Here is a 16,630-nt window from a genome sequence, read left to right on the forward strand (position 1 = left end):
TTTTTCCATTTCACATGATTTTTTTTTGCTTCTAAGCCCAGGCTGGACCGCCCCGTCTGGGCAAAGCCACCCCTAGCACGTCCAAACCAGGGACCCGTGTCCAGTCAGCTGGCTGGGAAGCAGGCACGGCACGGCATCCCTAAGCAGAGGTAGCGCAGTCTTTTCTCCACTGACAGTTTCTAGAAGACAACAAAGCCCACCCCAATCTTCCAGAGAGATATTACAGGTACTACTGCAGGCAGGAACTGCAGAACTCCTCTGAAAAAAAGAAAAAAAGAAAAAAGAAAGATGCTGGGAGAGGAGAGAGCTGGAGGGAAAACAAAAAAACTCCAACCACCTTACTAAAGCTTTTCTCCTTCCTCTGCTTAGCAAGGAGAATGCTTAATTAAGTCATCCTTCAAGCCTTCCCACTCGCTCCAGCAACGCTCAGCATAAAGCAGATATTTAACAATTTCCTTCGCAGCACAGGACACCTCGGTGGTACAATAATCTGCATATGTTAAAGAAGTGAAATTGCTGGTTCTCTGTGGTTCTGCTTGATGCAGTGGGTAGGGACAGTGTCAGCAGGAGGCAAGTTTTAGATCTGCTCAGTAATAAGGGAGAGCAGTAGGGGAAGGAGCAAGTTGCTGTTTACTCAAAGTCTGGAGCCTTCCCAAGGCAGGAGTTTTGACTGTGTTATGCACATACTTCTCAGTTTATTTGCAAGTCTCTTTCAGCTTATTAGGTCAGTTTAACTGGCAACTGCTGCTGATTTTAAGCCCAATTATAGTCACTTCTACCTGGTGACACAGCCCCAGTTCTGCAGCCAATTCTCACCAATTAATGGCTTCAGAATTGCTAGACCCTGCTATTCGTAGCAGTCTCAAGTTTGACCTCAGAGTCATAGTTTCCTGCCATAATTTCAGCATTGTTTGTTTTCACTGGAGCAGTTCCCTGTGTGCTCTCAACTACTGAGACCACTTCTCCTGTGCATTGAGCTGAGATACGGGTTAGAGGCAAGCTTTCAACTTTGGCCCACCTACGATAAAAAATAAAAAGCAGCCCAGAGGCTCATCTTTCTGGGATGGAACTGACACCAAGGACCCTCTACCAGAATCCAGACGTTTCTAGGGAATTTGTCCCCACTCTTCATGATCACATTTCTCTTGTCACGAAGGACCACAGCAATACAATAAGAAATTTCTTTTTTTTTTTTTCCCTGATGGGTCTTTCGAACAAGAAAAGAGCAAAAAGCTCCAGTAAGCCAGCAGTCCTCAGCCCCACCCGTCCTGCAGTTGAGGGGACGCTGAGGAGAACTTTCAGCTATGCACATCCCAGGTAACCTGGCTCAAACACATCTGCACCACACAGGGTACAGAGGCAGGCAAATAACCCAAACCCAAAGCAGGATGGATTTAAGAAAGTGTCGGTGCTTCTATTTCTCCCTCTGAGTATTTCTGAATTCCGCCAGGAAGCATCACAAGTGGCCTTGCATTTCATCAAAGAGATTTATTCTGACCTGAAGCTCTTAAAAAAGGAAGAAAGTGTGTTCTGAGCAAGATGTTCTTTGTGGCAATTAGAGGAACTGGACTCTACAGTGAGAGGGATACAGAAATACCAGGCAGAACGAAGAGAAGTGTGGCTGGGTTTGAGCGTCATTAAGCAAAACATACGACGCAGCCCTGGATTATTCAGTACAGAGACAAGAAGCATTTGTCCCTGGAAGAGAGCAACTGCTGCAGAACTCACCAAAAGGTATCACAAACCCACCTGGGAAGGAGCTCTGAGGCAGGGGGAGGGATGCAGCGGTGTTTCAGGAGGGAGAAACTGCCACAACTGCAGCTCTGAGTCATTTAGCTGGTCAGCTGGACACCAGGTCAGCCCAACGCTCAGAAAGCACCTGCCAGCTGGTATGAGGAAAGTTTTCCATAACTGTTGTGATTCCACTGGATCATTAAACACGAGCTACAGGCAGCGTTCACAGGCCATCTCCTCACTCCGTGCCCGAGACGGGAAGGGCGAAGCAGGCCTGCCAGACTGGCCGAGTACACCTTGTGCCTTAAACCAAACTTGTACAAAGTCGTCAGAAAACACCAAAGGATGTTCTGCCTCCAGTCTGACTCATTAGCCGTGCCTTTCACGGGGAGCAGGAGCTCCAGTTGGAGCCGCTTTGCTCCTCTCTGAATACGTAACGAAGTTCTTCAGCAGCAAACCACCCTCCAGCTAGCACAAGGCCCTGCCCGGCAAGAACCTCCTCCAGCAAGGGACTTTTCTCGCCATGAATTAACAGTAGATTCTTGTGTAGCTCTCCACGATTTCCGTTTGTCTGGAAGACTTAGTTTGTTTTTAATGCTGTAACTAAAATCCACTTCAAAGAAGGGCAGAAATCCTTTTGACTGACAGCTGCCCATCAGCTGCGTAAGGCAGGAGAACTCCAGGAAAGCACATGTGCAGCAGTGGAGAAACGGGTGGAACAGTCCAGCCCAGTCGCTGAGCTTGCCTCCAGCAGAGGCTTCCCTTTTTCCCTTTCCCTTTGCCCTTCCCAGTCTCCACTCCCTGAAGACGCCGTTTCACCTACCACAGCAGCTACGGGCCATTACGGCAGCTGCGTGGGAACCAGCAGCACCTTTGCAAGCCCCCCCTTTTTGGGGAAACAAGGGGCCACGCAAACTTGCCAGTGGAGAACCTGTCTGCTGAGCCAGCAGATCCCCGCATTCATTCACAGTTCCCACCACAAAGCAGGGCTGGCTGAGGCACACAGCAACCAAAGAAGCCTCCCAGGTCAGGCACTGCGACGTACTCCCATCCCACCCGAGACCTGAGCCCCCCCAGGCCTCCAAACTGCAAACCTCTGAAATGCAGCAAGCGGAGAATCGGAGCCTCTTTGCCAAGCTGAGAGCCACAGCCTTCCTGCACGCGCTGGCAAAACCACTCCGTCTTAAACCCCCTTTCACAGCGACTTGCCTGGGGGTAGGAACCTGCCAACAGAGGTGATCAGCCTCATCCTGAACCAAGGGCAGAAGAATTTGTGCTCCGAGGCAGTTTAGCAACTCGGACCCCGGCAGGGGGGTGGCAGGAGGGGTGAAGACTACAGCAGGGAGGGCCGTCTGGCCAGAAAAGGGTTGTGTTGCTTCAGGAAGCAGCCGTTCAGTCAAACCTCTTCCTCAAACACTACCTCAGCTTCCTCACAAGCACAGACAAAAGAGCCAACCTCACGCTACCAGCCCTGCACTCGCACTGCTACTGATGGAAAAGCTGCCCACGCTCATTTTCTACAAGTAGAAGACGTCCTGCCTCTATCACACGAGAGAGAACAGCAACAAACTCTGACAGCCCGGAGCTGGTGATGCTTCCTGACAGAAGGCTGCTGTCATTTTCTGCAACTCCTTCCCTAGGGTCTACCCCGAGGCAAGAGACCAGTGAAGATTTCCACTCCTCCTTACACCCACCCCCCCACCCCCGCCAAGGTTTTCACAAAAAAAAAAAAAAAAGAATGATCAAAGAGCCTTTGTGCATTTATAAACCTGTCAATTTTGCGAGAAGATGTAAGGCTTTAAAGAGTCCAAAACATCTATTTGAAATTTTCTATACAAACAGGTTTTTTAATATTTCAAAAAAAAAACCCAGAAATGAAATATTTAGATTTTTCTGAAGTGAGGCATTCCAACAGCTCCAGACAGAAGCGCTGGAGGGGAGGAGGAAATCCAATTCTTAAGTTTGACAGGAACAATTTTTTTTTGTTTCTTTTAATTGGCAGAGAAACAAGACTACACAGCTCTTTCTGCCCCTGGCTCTGACAAGGAACGGCTCGAGAAGAGCAGCACAGGAAACAACAAAACCCAACTTACCTCGAGCGCTGCCAGTTTCAGGTTCCTGTCCCACACCAGCTTGCCTTGCAGGGAACATTCCCCAAGCCCATGATGTAGCAGCCTATCAGCCCACCCTCCTGCCCCTTCCCCTCCACAAGCTCCTGACATTTTGCCTCCAAAATGCAGAAGAGAAGCAGGTTCCCCACTTGAAAAGGTCAGACACGACAGGGGTTTGGGGAAACCTCAGCCTTTTTTTTTACAACATTATTACCTTTATTTCTGGTCAGTCAGAAGAGTTGAGGGCGGCAAACATTCGGCAGCACATTTCTTTCTCCCTTTCCACGTAGTCCTTGTAGCAGCTGCAAGGTAGAGCACAGCACGGCATCAGGGGCTGGGGACTGCCCACCCAACTGTCAGCGCACAACCAGAAACCAGGCGTTATTTCTTCCCTATAAATAAATTAGCCTAACGTAAGAGCGTGCTGGTAGCAAAGACTCGGCTCCTCCAAGCCCTTCTTTCTGCCACGTCAGGGAAGGAGAGCTGGAAACGTTGTGCCTTATCCCTAGACCTCGGGTCTCTGCTTCACTGGTGACTATTAACGAAGCAGATCATTTGACTTTCGGTAGCCAGGTGCTTTCTACAGCAGTTTCGCAAGCGCGTGGCGACGCAGAGGAACCCCCACCTGTAGCCTGTGGTCTAGTTTCGTGTCTCCTCACTTGTGCCACTCCTTGCGTGAGCTCCACCAGCACCCAGCAGGAGAGCATCCAAGCGCCCCCCTCCAGGATATCTGCTGCTGACGCCGCATCTGGGCAGAGGACGGGTGGGAGAGAGCAGGGATGGGTGTCTGGACTAAGAGGATGACGGGGCAGATGCTTCCGCCTCCATTCTCACTTCCCTGCCGGCGGCACGTCAGCGTGGCAGAAGCTTCCAGACTGCTCCATTTGAATCCCTGCTTCTCCCAAGCGCAGCATCCTCTGCACCCTGTGCTCTCACCTCAGCGGCAACAAGGTCTCACTGGTGAGGAATCCCTGAAGCCAGAGGGTGACTCAGTCTGGGCACCGTCCCAGGGATCAATAGCTGCCCACATCGTCAGCTTTCCTGCCTCTGCTACCATATAAGGTCAAAAGCAAAGGGGTTTTTTTGTTGCAACACACCAGAAACAGCACAAGGGTGACGCTGGCTAATGCTCTCTCAGCCCCCTACCATCAGCATCTCTGGGTCCAGAACCTCAAAGTGTTTTGTTCAGCGAAACCCCAGCCCAGCAAGTCTCTTCTGTGAAGTCTCAGACAGATGTTGCCACAAGCGTGCACACCGAGCAGGCCAGGCATGCCCACCCAGCCCGTGGATGGCACGCTCACGTGCCTACCACGGCAGGAAACCCAAGAGCCCCTCATTTGGAGGCGCAGATTCGTGCCAGGTATCCGAACAACCCCATTTTGTTCTGGATTTGGACGCAAGGCGAGCCTTCCAGCGCAACTGCCAAGTCCAACAGCAGGATCTGCATCAACAAGACGGCTACAGCTGGTACCAGACACGCGTCCCACAAAACCCTCCCCCTGGATTCTGCTCCACTGAATTTCGCCCAGAACGTGGTTCAGCTGCTGAACAGACGCTTTTCGAAGTTTTGGGTTAGACAGCAAAAGGTAGCTGTTGATTACAGACAACATTCCCCTTTTGCAAAAATATAAGTGTGCTCTGTCAGGAAGTGAAAAGCCTCTAAGAACAAGATTTTGATTCATATTCCACTTCTGAAGCATTTGCCAAATCAAATTACGAATTTTCTCAGGCAACGCAGTCTGGCAACACCACAGGATCCAGACTGAGGTATGGCACAATGAACACCACCCAGTAACGTTGTCCTCATCTCTTTTATACTAATTTCACTCTTTGTCACAGTACAAGCAAAAAATACCTGTCCTGGTTTGGGCTAAATCAGACCACCACCACGCTGCAGGGCTGGCACTGGGGCAGTCCCAGGCTGGACTGGGCAGCAGACAGGGACGGGATGCAGGAGCTGGACTCAGGCCCTGGATTCAGGGATGCACGGGTCGGGATCGATGACAGAAGGACAGACAGAGTCCTCCTCAGATGTCGCCATCGAAGAAGAGAGGGAGACCCTCGTGATCCCTCAGCTTTACACTGACCATGACGGGATGGAACACTGTGGGTCAGGTTTGGGTCACCTGTCCGGTTCGCTCCTCCCTGCAGGGGCGGCCTTTTTCGTGCTTGTGACCCTTTTCACTCCCAACACCCCAACACGGGTACAAGACTCAGCAGTGACCTTGGTCGCTACAAGCACAAGTCTAATCCAGGGCCTCTCTGCATCCCATTCCTTGGTACGAGCTATAAACACCAGGGGTTGGCACTGCTGGAGCAGTCACTGTCTGGAAGAACGTGCTGCTGTTTCAGACAGTGCCGTTAGTTAGAGGGGACTGAACTGAAAAGTTAAAGCACTAAAGCAGAATTAGTTCTGGTTTAGCCCAAACCAGCACATTACCCCACTTTTAACCGGGGCTGAAGCAGAAACTCCCAGACAAGAGTGGATGAACACGTACCCAGCTCACTGACCCACGCCTTGGCCCGACGTGCTGCTGTCTCCAGAGCCAGAGCCGACAACCCTGCCCACCGCCCCCCCGAAGGCCTTGTTGCTTCCTGGCAGCACCCCCTCCAGGTCACCAGCAGGATCTCTCCTTTACCTGCCAACCTACTTCGAATGAGCCTAAGGGAGCAGAGGCTTCTAAAATCAGGACTTCCCGCACTGTACCACGGCTCTGTACCCAGGCACCAAGCCCCCCCGAGCAGCCAGCTCCACCTGGTAACGAGGCACTCGCCTCACAATTGGGCGGCTACGGCCCCAGAGGCGGATGAGGACGAACACAAGTGGTTTACTTCAGATTTCCAGACCAGCAGCTAACGCTGCCTTCGGGTTCTTTGTACTCCAGAAGTACCAGAACAGGTTGGAAGAACTGCTGTTATCCCAAAGACAGCGCGGCTGCACAGGACACCGACCTGACAGCCCTCTACCGAAACGCCGCCCGGTGGAGGCCCTCAGCCCATGAGCCCGGCTTTTCCAGCCACACCAACTCCTCACACAAGCGATGCCACTGCTGCCCACAAACCATCCTGCAAATGCCCAGCAGCAACACACAACAGAGGGGGCGTATTCAAGGGCTGCTTTGGGACCTCTGAGGCTGGGGACCGCGCCGCTGTCTGTGCCAGGAGTACAGCACACGCCGTTGGGAACCAGCTAGGGCTTCTGCTCATTTCAAAGGGGAGAACAGAACGAGGGTAGAGGCTTGTGTTAGTCATGTTTTGGTGGGGCTAAGGCATGACTAAAGCTGGCAGGATTGTGCAGTGCTCAGCCTGCAGGCGAAGGGAAAGTTTGCCTTCAGGATTGCTCACTTATTACCGCCAAGACAGCAAGAAATTCACTTTTAACGAACATCAGTATTTGTAGCATCGTACACAGAAGCACTTGCAGCGCAGAAGAGCTGCTGTAATTAACCCACGTACCTTTAAGGGAACGAAAATCATACGTATTTATCCAGAACATCATCAGCTTGAGTTCTAGCTGACTGCATTTCCTTGGTTTGGAGGCATTTCAGCAGCCCCTGCCATCACCCTGACCCACCTACTCACAAGGAGTGTAACACACACACCCCCTCAGAGAACCTGTACATCAAGTGTGGGTGCTCTGAGCTTCTCACCCATCACCTGTAACCACTGCGTCTGCAAAACGTTTGAATCAACCGTCTCCACACTAAGATAAACCTTCTGCACTTTCCCAAGGCAATTACTAACTCAGTGTTTCGAGCTGGGTTTTTTTGTTTGTTTGTTTAACCATTTTTAAATATTTTTGAGTGGGTGTTCCAGCCCCTCTAAGCACTCTCTTCCACAGGGATGGAGAGGAGTTCTCTTACCTCGCCAACTTTTTCAGCTCGTTGTTAATATCGCGGTTAAACGGTTCTACGTGCTGAGCTCTGACCAGGAAATCCCGGGCTTTTTCGTATTCCTTCATGCAGAGACAAGCCTGCCATCGAGAGAAGATCGCAAGACAAAGACAGACTCGCTGCCAACCTTCAGGCCTCACCCACGTGCAACCACAGACATTTCCAAGACCCCCCCCAGGTACCTCAGGAACCCCCCCACGGGAAGAGCCGTGCGGCGGATTTACAGAGAGAGGTTTTCCAAAAGGTCAGGTGCAGATAAACCCCCGTGGCTGCCGCTGCTGCAGCTTAGGAGGCCTGGCCCAGAATCCAGTGGTTCCCCTCGGTTCACTCGAGGTTCTCCCCACAGTTAGGCAGGCTGGGGTATTCCTGGACGCGGCTACCGGAGGGAATTATTTTTGCCCACCTTGCCACACCTGAACAGCGCTTTGACGTTCCTTCGGTCGATCTCCAAGGCCTTCTCCCCGTAGGCCAAAGCTTTGGCAGGACATTCCAGTTTCAGGTAAGTAAGCGAGAGATTCAGGAGCACCAGCAGCCTGGAAGCATTGATCTGACACCGCTCTGCCTCACTGGAAGGGCTGCGATCAAGGACGGAGAATGCCTGAGCAGACAGGGGAAAAAAAGAACTAGCGCACAACAAATCTGTTCTGGAAAGTGAAAAATCCATCTCAGACAGTCACACCCACATTTCTGTTCACCTAGGTCAGTTAAAAATAACAATAATCAAAACTCTGGGTATTCTGCATGGCATTATCAGCGTGACTAGCCAGCTTGGCCACAAGACTACGGGTTTAGGAACCTATCGAGGAACTTGAAAGCAGCAGAATAAAATAAATTACACCCAGGACGCAAGTTTTAAGGACAAAGATGAAGCAGAATCTTACAGGGAGAAAGGCAATTTAAATGATTTTTGTCACAAAAATACCAAGAAAAAGCAACTGAATGGAGGGAAGAAAAAAATCTCACAAAACCTCACTGCATCTGGTGCAAGGGCAGATTCATTCCAGTTTGGGAATAACCAAGTATTTCCCTGCCTGGAGAGGCTGTGGAGTCTCCATCCTTGGAGCCATTCAAAACCTGGATGGATACAGTCCTGGGCAAACCTCCTGCTGGGGCTGACCTTCCTTCAGCAGGGGGTGGGACCAGACAACCTCCAGAGGTTCCTACCAACCTCAACTATTCCGTGACCACCAACTGGAAGGCTAAAAATAAAGTCAGAGTGCCCAGGGTGCCAGTGACACCCGTTTCCAGACTAAAGGGATTCTAGACTCCTCCTCAAAGCGCTCCTCAGCGTGCTGCTGCGACACAAGGCCACGCTGCGCTGTGCCTCCCAGCAAAAGCTGACCTGAAAGGCTCCAGTTCCGCACTCAGCCACGCAGGGAGCTGGCCTGAAGGGTTCTGCCTCTTTCCGCCAACCCTTCTCCTCCTTCCTTTACCCCTGCTGCTCACACAAAAGCAGGTGTCCAAGATCTGTTCTTAAATAACAAACTATGTGTGACAAACATAACGAAGTTATTTGATCTCCAAATTGTACTTGTTACGGTGAGCTAGCACTTCATAATCACTACTTTCACAGCTTTTCACAATGGAAAACGCTTCTTTCCCCCCCCCCCAGTGTCGTACCCTTTTGTATCTGGCTTTGGCATCCTTAAAGTCCTGCGTAGAGTAGAGGTAGTTGCCAAACTCTCTCTCCACATCTGCCACTTTCAACACCTTTTGTAGTGGAAATGTATCCTGCTGCTCCTGTGTAAAGAAATACCTGAATTTCAGCTCAAACAAAAGAAAACAAGCAGAGAGCTCAGACAGGACAGTCCTGCAGAGTCCCCTTCTATTCACAGAGCAGGAGTCAGGCCAAACAAGGAGGAGGAAACAAGAGCGGCGAGGAGGAAACAAGAGCGGCGAGGAGGAAACAAGAGCGGCGAGGAGGAAACAAGAGCGGCGAGGAGGAAACAAGAGCGGCGAGGAGGAAACAAGAGCGGCGAGGAGGAAACAAGAGCGGCGAGGAGGAAACAAGAGCGGCGAGGAGGAAACAAGAGCGGCGAGGAGGAAACAAGAGCGGCGAGGAGGAAACAAGAGCGGCGAGGAGGAAACAAGAGCGGCGAGGAGGAAACAAGAGCGGCGAGGAGGAAACAAGAGCGGCGAGGAGGAAACAAGAGCGGCGAGGAGGAAACAAGAGCGGCGAGGAGGAAACAAGAGCGGCGAGGAGGAAACAAGAGCGGCGAGGAGGAAACAAGAGCGGCGAGGAGGAAACAAGAGCGGCGAGGAGGAAACAAGAGCGGCGAGGAGGAAACAAGAGCGGCGAGGAGGAAACAAGAGCGGCGAGGAGGAAACAAGAGCGGCGAGGAGGAAACAAGAGCGGCGAGGAGGAAACAAGAGCGGCGAGGAGGAAACAAGAGCGGCGAGGAGGAAACAAGAGCGGCGAGGAGGAAACAAGAGCGGCGAGGAGGAAACAAGAGCGGCGAGGAGGAAACAAGAGCGGCGAGGAGGAAACAAGAGCGGCGAGGAGGAAACAAGAGCGGCGAGGAGGAAACAAGAGCGGCGAGGAGGAAACAAGAGCGGCGAGGAGGAAACAAGAGCGGCGAGGAGGAAACAAGAGCGGCGAGGAGGAAACAAGAGCGGCGAGGAGGAAACAAGAGCGGCGAGGAGGAAACAAGAGCGGCGAGGAGGAAACAAGAGCGGCGAGGAGGAAACAAGAGCGGCGAGGAGGAAACAAGAGCGGCGAGGAGGAAACAAGAGCGGCGAGGAGGAAACAAGAGCGGCGAGGAGGAAACAAGAGCGGCGAGGAGGAAACAAGAGCGGCGAGGAGGAAACAAGAGCGGCGAGGAGGAAACAAGAGCGGCGGGGAGGAAACAAGAGCGGCGGGGAGGAAACAAGAGCGGCGGGGAGGAAACAAGAGCGGCGAGGAGGAAACAAGAGCGGCGAGGAGGAAACAAGAGCGGCGAGGAGGAAACAAGAGCGGCGAGGAGGAAACAAGAGCGGCGAGGAGGAAACAAGAGCGGCGAGGAGGAAACAAGAGCGGCGAGGAGGAAACAAGAGCGGCGAGGAGGAAACAAGAGCGGCGAGGAGGAAACAAGAGCGGCGAGGAGGAAACAAGAGCGGCGAGGAGGAAACAAGAGCGGCGAGGAGGAAACAAGAGCGGCGAGGAGGAAACAAGAGCGGCGGGGAGGAAACAAGAGCGGCGGGGAGGAAACAAGAGCGGCGGGGAGGAAACAAGAGCGGCGGGGAGGAAACAAGAGCGGCGAGGAGGAAACAAGAGCGGCGAGGAGGAAACAAGAGCGGCGAGGAGGAAACAAGAGCGGCGAGGAGGAAACAAGAGCGGCGAGGAGGAAACAAGAGCGGCGAGGAGGAAACAAGAGCGGCGAGGAGGAAACAAGAGCGGCGAGGAGGAAACAAGAGCGGCGAGGAGGAAACAAGAGCGGCGAGGAGGAAACAAGAGCGGCGAGGAGGAAACAAGAGCGGCGAGGAGGAAACAACAGCAAGAGTTGCCAAGCCCCCTGCAGCCTCCAGCCAGGCCACCACCACACAGCATTTCCTTCTGTCAGGCTGAAACGTGCCACTGTCCTTGTGCTGGTAACTCCTGGTGAGGGGAAAACAAACAAAAAAAAAAGCAGGAATTTGTTCTTAAACCCTGCCCAACTCTGTCACCTGCTTAGCACCGAGCAGGCACTTTAGGCAAAAGCTACTGCTGGCACAAAAGGTGAAGAAAGGCTCCACTGCTTTAACGGCTCAGCATCACCCAGGGTGGCTGCCTCAGGCCAGCTCTGGGACCAGCCTGACACCACGTAAGGTATCAACCAGCAAAACAAAACAAAACCCCAACAATAACAAACCCCATAAAAATCGAGGTTTTCTCCTGGGTTTGCAAGTCTGAGCCAGCTCACAGAGAGGGGTCAGCGAGCCAGAAAGGGTGGGCAACCAGCAGGAAGGGGGGGGGGGGAAGCTCCCTTGCAACACCTGTGGTTTGCTGGCGGGGCTACGCGTGGAAAGACCCGCCTGTGCAGCAGCAGGAGGGAACAAGGGCCTCCCCCAGCAGCGCTGCTGCCCCTGCCCCACCACCACAGCCCAAAGCCCTTGACACGAAAGGGGGGAATCAACAATAACACCCGAACTCGCCAGGGAGGGAAGCGAACAGTGAAGGAGCACTTGGGAGAGCAGCCAAGAAGCAGAGACAAAGGGGGTGGGGGCTGGGGGAGTGGGGGTGTCACTCGGACCCCGCAGGTTGAACTGCGGTTTTTACTGTTCCTTCAGAGAAATCCCTGGAAGCTGGTGCCCTCTAGCGAAACCACGGCGTTTCTCGTAAAGCTAAAAAGAACCAGAAGTTGTTCCACTTGACTTCAGCACACGGGAGCAAACAAAGGCAGCACACGGGAGGGCGAACAGAGCAAGGCAGCGTTCGAGGGCACGTGTTTGGGCCCCAGCAGAGCTGGCAGCCCAGCGCTGAGCTGAACAGATGTAACACACCATCCACAGCAACTGGAAGGCGAGACCACCAAGGTTTCGCCTCCCGATTTAGGTCCCAAACCTCGTCAAGGCAACTCACAGCCGTCAAGTCAAAGAACGCGTCCGCTTCGCCCGAGTCGAGGAAGTCCAGCAGCTCCACCTCGAATATGACGGTGGCGCTCGGCGGGACGAGCGGCGGGCAGCCCTGCCGCCCGTAGGCGTACTCGGGCTCGAAGAAGAATCTCGCCACCTCGCCCTTCTTCATGGTCAGCAGGCCGATCTCCAGGCCCCGCAGCGTCACGTCTGTCGCGACGAGATGGGGAAGGTCACGAGAATGACAAACACAGAAGCCCCCTCAGCCACCAAACGACCGCTGCTCCTAAAGCCCGGAGGAAAGAGCCCTTGAGAGCTCATCTCGGCAACTCCAGCGGTTCGCTGCCCCCTTGGGGATGCCGTGGGGCCAAGCACACAGTGAACCGCAGCGTTTCCTCAGGTGATTTAAAAAGACGACAAGCAGCCGCCACAGGGCATGGGGCAAGCACCCCCCAGCACCGCTGCCACAACCAGCCCAGACCCAGATCAAACCATCACCTGTGAAAGAAGAGGCTTTTGGACTCCATTAACGAGTTTTAAGGTTTTCAATAACCTCAAGATACTGAACAGGGTTTAAATTGACACGTCTTAACGCACTGGGCTTTACAACCCCGAGCCCCAGGACAAACTTTTCAGCTCAAACCTACCTTTTCCAAGTTTCATCAGCCTAGGAGGCCTGCCGTGCCAGTTTGTGCAGAAGGGCTCATCCTGGTATTCCAGGTACCCAGAGTACTTCGCTGTGCAGCCCAAAGCAGGAGCGGGGAGAAAGAAAAGCAAGAATTTGATTTCATCTTCAGTAACGGCACCGTCAGGAGCGTGCTGTGAGCTGGTTTGGCAACACCACCCTTTTATCCTGCTTTTGTATTTTCCTGCTGCTGCAGGCCAGCAGAGGCAGCACAAACCACCTTGTGTTTTATACCAAAAACCTGGTCACATCCAAGTAGCATTGACTGTGGTTTTAACATCATCCCCAGATAAAAGCAGCTGCTTCAAAGTCTTGATCCCTATCTAATCAAGAAATGTGACTTTGTGCTTTTAAGAATTAGAAGCTTCAGCTGTCAAAATTAAAATGCCCCAGTTATCTCTAGAAATACATAACAAAGCCTTTCCTAACCAAAGCTGGAGCCCTGGAAAAGAGAAACAAAGGGGAAAATGTACCCCTCCAAGCTCTGCCACTCTGCACACGCATACATGCTAGTTCTTACTCAGAAAACTGTAATGGGCTTCCCTTGATAGAGCACCAGGCCCTTGCACTTCAGGAACCACTTTCAGCTTCAAACTTCTTCTCTGTACTGTGGGCACAGGTGGGACCTGGAAATCCTGCTTTTCTCAAGGTCAAGATGCCCTTTGCATTTAATCTGTCAGCCACAAGAAGTTAAATAGAGTATTCCAAGTGCTAGAACACTGATAAGGAGAGCAGCCTCTGAAACAGAAATACCTACAACTGCGTAACATAAGCACTTTCAAGCTCCTGTTCTGATCTCTTGGACTTTAGTCCAAGGCACTCGATTTGCCAGCCACAAGCACCTCAACAGTAGAGGCTCGAAGAATTTTTCACAGCAGGCTTAGTCCCCTCCATTTTCCCCAGCACACGCTTCAGGCCCAGCCACACAGACCACAGCGAGGACCTTGCACCATGCGACACAGATGAGCACGAGACCCTGACTTCAGCCCACGCTGCCAAGGATTTTAGGTTTTCTCAGTCCTGCTAACTACACATTAACAATTGCCATTTGTAAAGAAAGCTACTCAGGAGATGGCCAGTGGACCCTGCAGGCTGGTAGCCACGAAGCAAGGCCCAAGGTGACCGCAGAGCACACCAAAACCCCCGGGGAGCCGGGCTGGGAGCTCACCCAGCGCTCACTGTGGGATGCCCAGCCGGCGGCAGGGCCCTGGGGACACGCAGCCCTGGGGAAGCCGTGAGAACCGGGCCGGGCCCTGTGACAGCAGGGTGCCCAGCCGCTGCCCCACGGCCTCCCCCGGGAGGCTCACGGGCACCTCGGCCTGCCCAGCCCCACGGACAGGCCCTGCGGGCCCGGGCAGTACCTGCCACGCAGGCGGCCGGGGGCACGGCCTGCCCGCTGCCGGAGCGCAGCTCCTCCTTGCGCACGCCTCCATCACCGCTCAGGTCCTGCAGGCCCCGGACCCGCGCCAGGTACTGGAACGGGGTCATGGCCGGGGCCCGCCCGCCCCGGTGCGGCCCATCCCGGGCCCGGGCCCAGGCCCGGCCCCGGCCCCGGGCCTCGCCCACAGCCCCGCCGCGGCCCAGCATCCCCCGCAGCGCCTGGCCTCGTCCCGCCCCCCCGACCTCTTCGCCAATCACCGCCCACCACACCCTTGCGCCTTCAACCAATCACGCTCCGAGAAGCGACCTCAACCCAATACGCCGCTGAAAAAGCCACGCGCCGGCGCCTCTCTCGGGGAGGGGCACGCCTCTGCGCAGCTCTCGGCCAATGAACGGCAGCCGCGTCACGGGGTGCCGCAGTGCACTCTGGGGATTGTAGGCGTGCTGCACGCGGAGGCGCCGGCGGCCTGCGGCCTCCGCACGGCGGGCCCGGGTGCCGCGGCCTTGCCCCCGCTCCCCGCCGGGCCTGCGGGGCACAGCAGCCCCTTCTGGGTAGCGTTTCCCTCAGGGAGACGCGGACGGTACTGTCGGACGTGTCTACTCACAGGCCGGCGCTGCGTTCTCCGGCCGGGGCACCAGCAGCAGCCCCAGTGCTGCAGCCATGGGCCTCGGGCCCGCGCCCCTGAGCTGCGCCCGTGGGCTGGGGGAACCTCGGCTTGGGTGCTCCCGTGGCCGCAGGAAAGGCCCCTTCGAGGGAGCGACATCCCCACGGCCTGCCCTCACCCGCCAGCGCCCCTCGGGTAACGGGTGCTGCGCCCTCCTGGCGTACTGCGGCCCAAAGACCCAGCACCTGCAGCGTGAGGCTGAGGTGGGAGCCCCGGGCTAAAGCCTTCACCTCTGTCTCCACTTCCCCCAGCCAACAGCCTTGGGAGGGTTGCCCCAAAGCTGGACCCTCCTGGCTGTGAAGCCTTCCTCATCCCCAGCTTCCCCTGGGTGATGCTGAGAGGGAAGCCGCCGGGGTGGCCGTAAGCCGAACGCATCTGTGAACGAAGGATAATTATATCAGAAACTCCTTTTTTTTTTTGCACGCTCAGACAAAAACACACATGTGCCTTGCCCCACACCGGAGGAACGATGATGCTCTGGGTTTCCTTCTGGTCTCTTCCAAAAGAATGAAAGGTTTTCACCGAACAGCAAAAAAATGCTGACTGAAACAAGGAAGAGCTTTAGTTGACAAGAAAGTGTTTTGCTGAAAACGTTTCCTCTGCCCCAAGCAGTGCAGCTGAGTGAAACCCCAGCGGGACTCGGGGAGGCAAACACCGCTGGCTCTTATCAAGGCTCCTGCTCCCGCGGTCATATGATGTGTGTGCCCGTACCTCTGCGGTGGGCAGCCCTTCGCGGGGGTGTGACGCCGTCCTCGGAGCGAGAGAGGGGGGACAAGAGGCTGAGCAGGGAGATCAGCGAGGCTGAGGCTGCAGGACGGGAGCGGCTCAGCTCCCCGTCCTGCTGAGGGGCTGCTGGTCCCACCGCCTGCCTCGTCCGTCCCTCTGAGCGGGTCCAAACCTTCAGCTGGAGCAGGAGAAGCCGAGTGACGTGCGCTGGGACGCTGGGACGAGCGGAGCCCGAGCTGGGGCTGGGAGGAAGCTGAGCGGGGTGCGTGAGTGGCATGGCAAGCGGGAGGCTGTTACTTGGGTTTCTGGGAGGTGTTTTTTCTGTGAGTAGAGGGAGCAGCTGAAGCTGGTTCCCCCGTGCAGGGTCCTATGGTGTCTGGTGGGTCACAGGTTGACGTTTGAGTTTTCCTTGATTCACCAAGCTCCTATAGCAAGTCATGCTCAGGTCACAGCCTTCCCTTTCTCCAGGGAAATTATGGAGTCTTTCACTTCAGGTTTATTTTCTTGGACTTTAAGTCATGTCGTTGCCTTGCCCAGGATCTTGGCGCTTATATCCCACGGTGCTGGGAAGAGCAGGGGGATTGAGCTGTTAGACTGGCCATGTGCTGCCCCAGGGCTGGTGGGGGAGGCTGGAATGTGGGCTTGTGTCTCTTGGGGGTGCTAGCCTGGAGCGTGGAGCAATGCAGGGACCAGAGACCGCACCGTGCTTCAAGGGGGTGAGCTGCAGTCGCAGCCCTGCACGCCGTGCCTCAGCTCCCCGGCCCTCCTATCGCTCAAATCCAGCCTTACGGGAGTTTGCTGGGGGGTGGTCGTCCCTGTCTCCTGGAGAAATGTGCTTTTTATGATTTCCTCCTGCTTTTGCTTAGGTGCATCTCTTGAGCTAACGCCAATCCTTCTGAGCATGTC

The 16,630-nt window shown here is 54.5% G+C and overlaps 1 protein-coding gene across 1 annotated transcript; it reads right to left on the bottom strand.

Annotated features, from left to right (window-relative positions):
* Window positions 1-4,071: 4,071 nt before the first annotated feature.
* Window positions 4,072-14,540, bottom strand: FKBP6 (FKBP prolyl isomerase family member 6 (inactive)). The gene is made up of 7 exons (XM_086475114.1): window positions 14,315-14,540; window positions 12,916-13,005; window positions 12,258-12,478; window positions 9,359-9,478; window positions 8,142-8,336; window positions 7,709-7,818; window positions 4,072-4,147 (listed from the first exon to the last, which is right to left on the bottom strand). The coding sequence occupies exons 1-7, from the start codon at window positions 14,538-14,540 to the stop codon at window positions 4,072-4,074; spliced, it is 1,038 nt and encodes a 345-aa protein (XP_086331240.1).
* Between the last annotated feature and the right edge of the window lie 2,090 nt (window positions 14,541-16,630).

This window comes from Leptosomus discolor, chromosome 18, assembly GCF_034619465.1.
Source record: "Leptosomus discolor isolate bLepDis1 chromosome 18, bLepDis1.hap2, whole genome shotgun sequence".
NCBI classification, from domain to species: domain Eukaryota; kingdom Metazoa; phylum Chordata; class Aves; order Leptosomiformes; family Leptosomidae; genus Leptosomus; species Leptosomus discolor.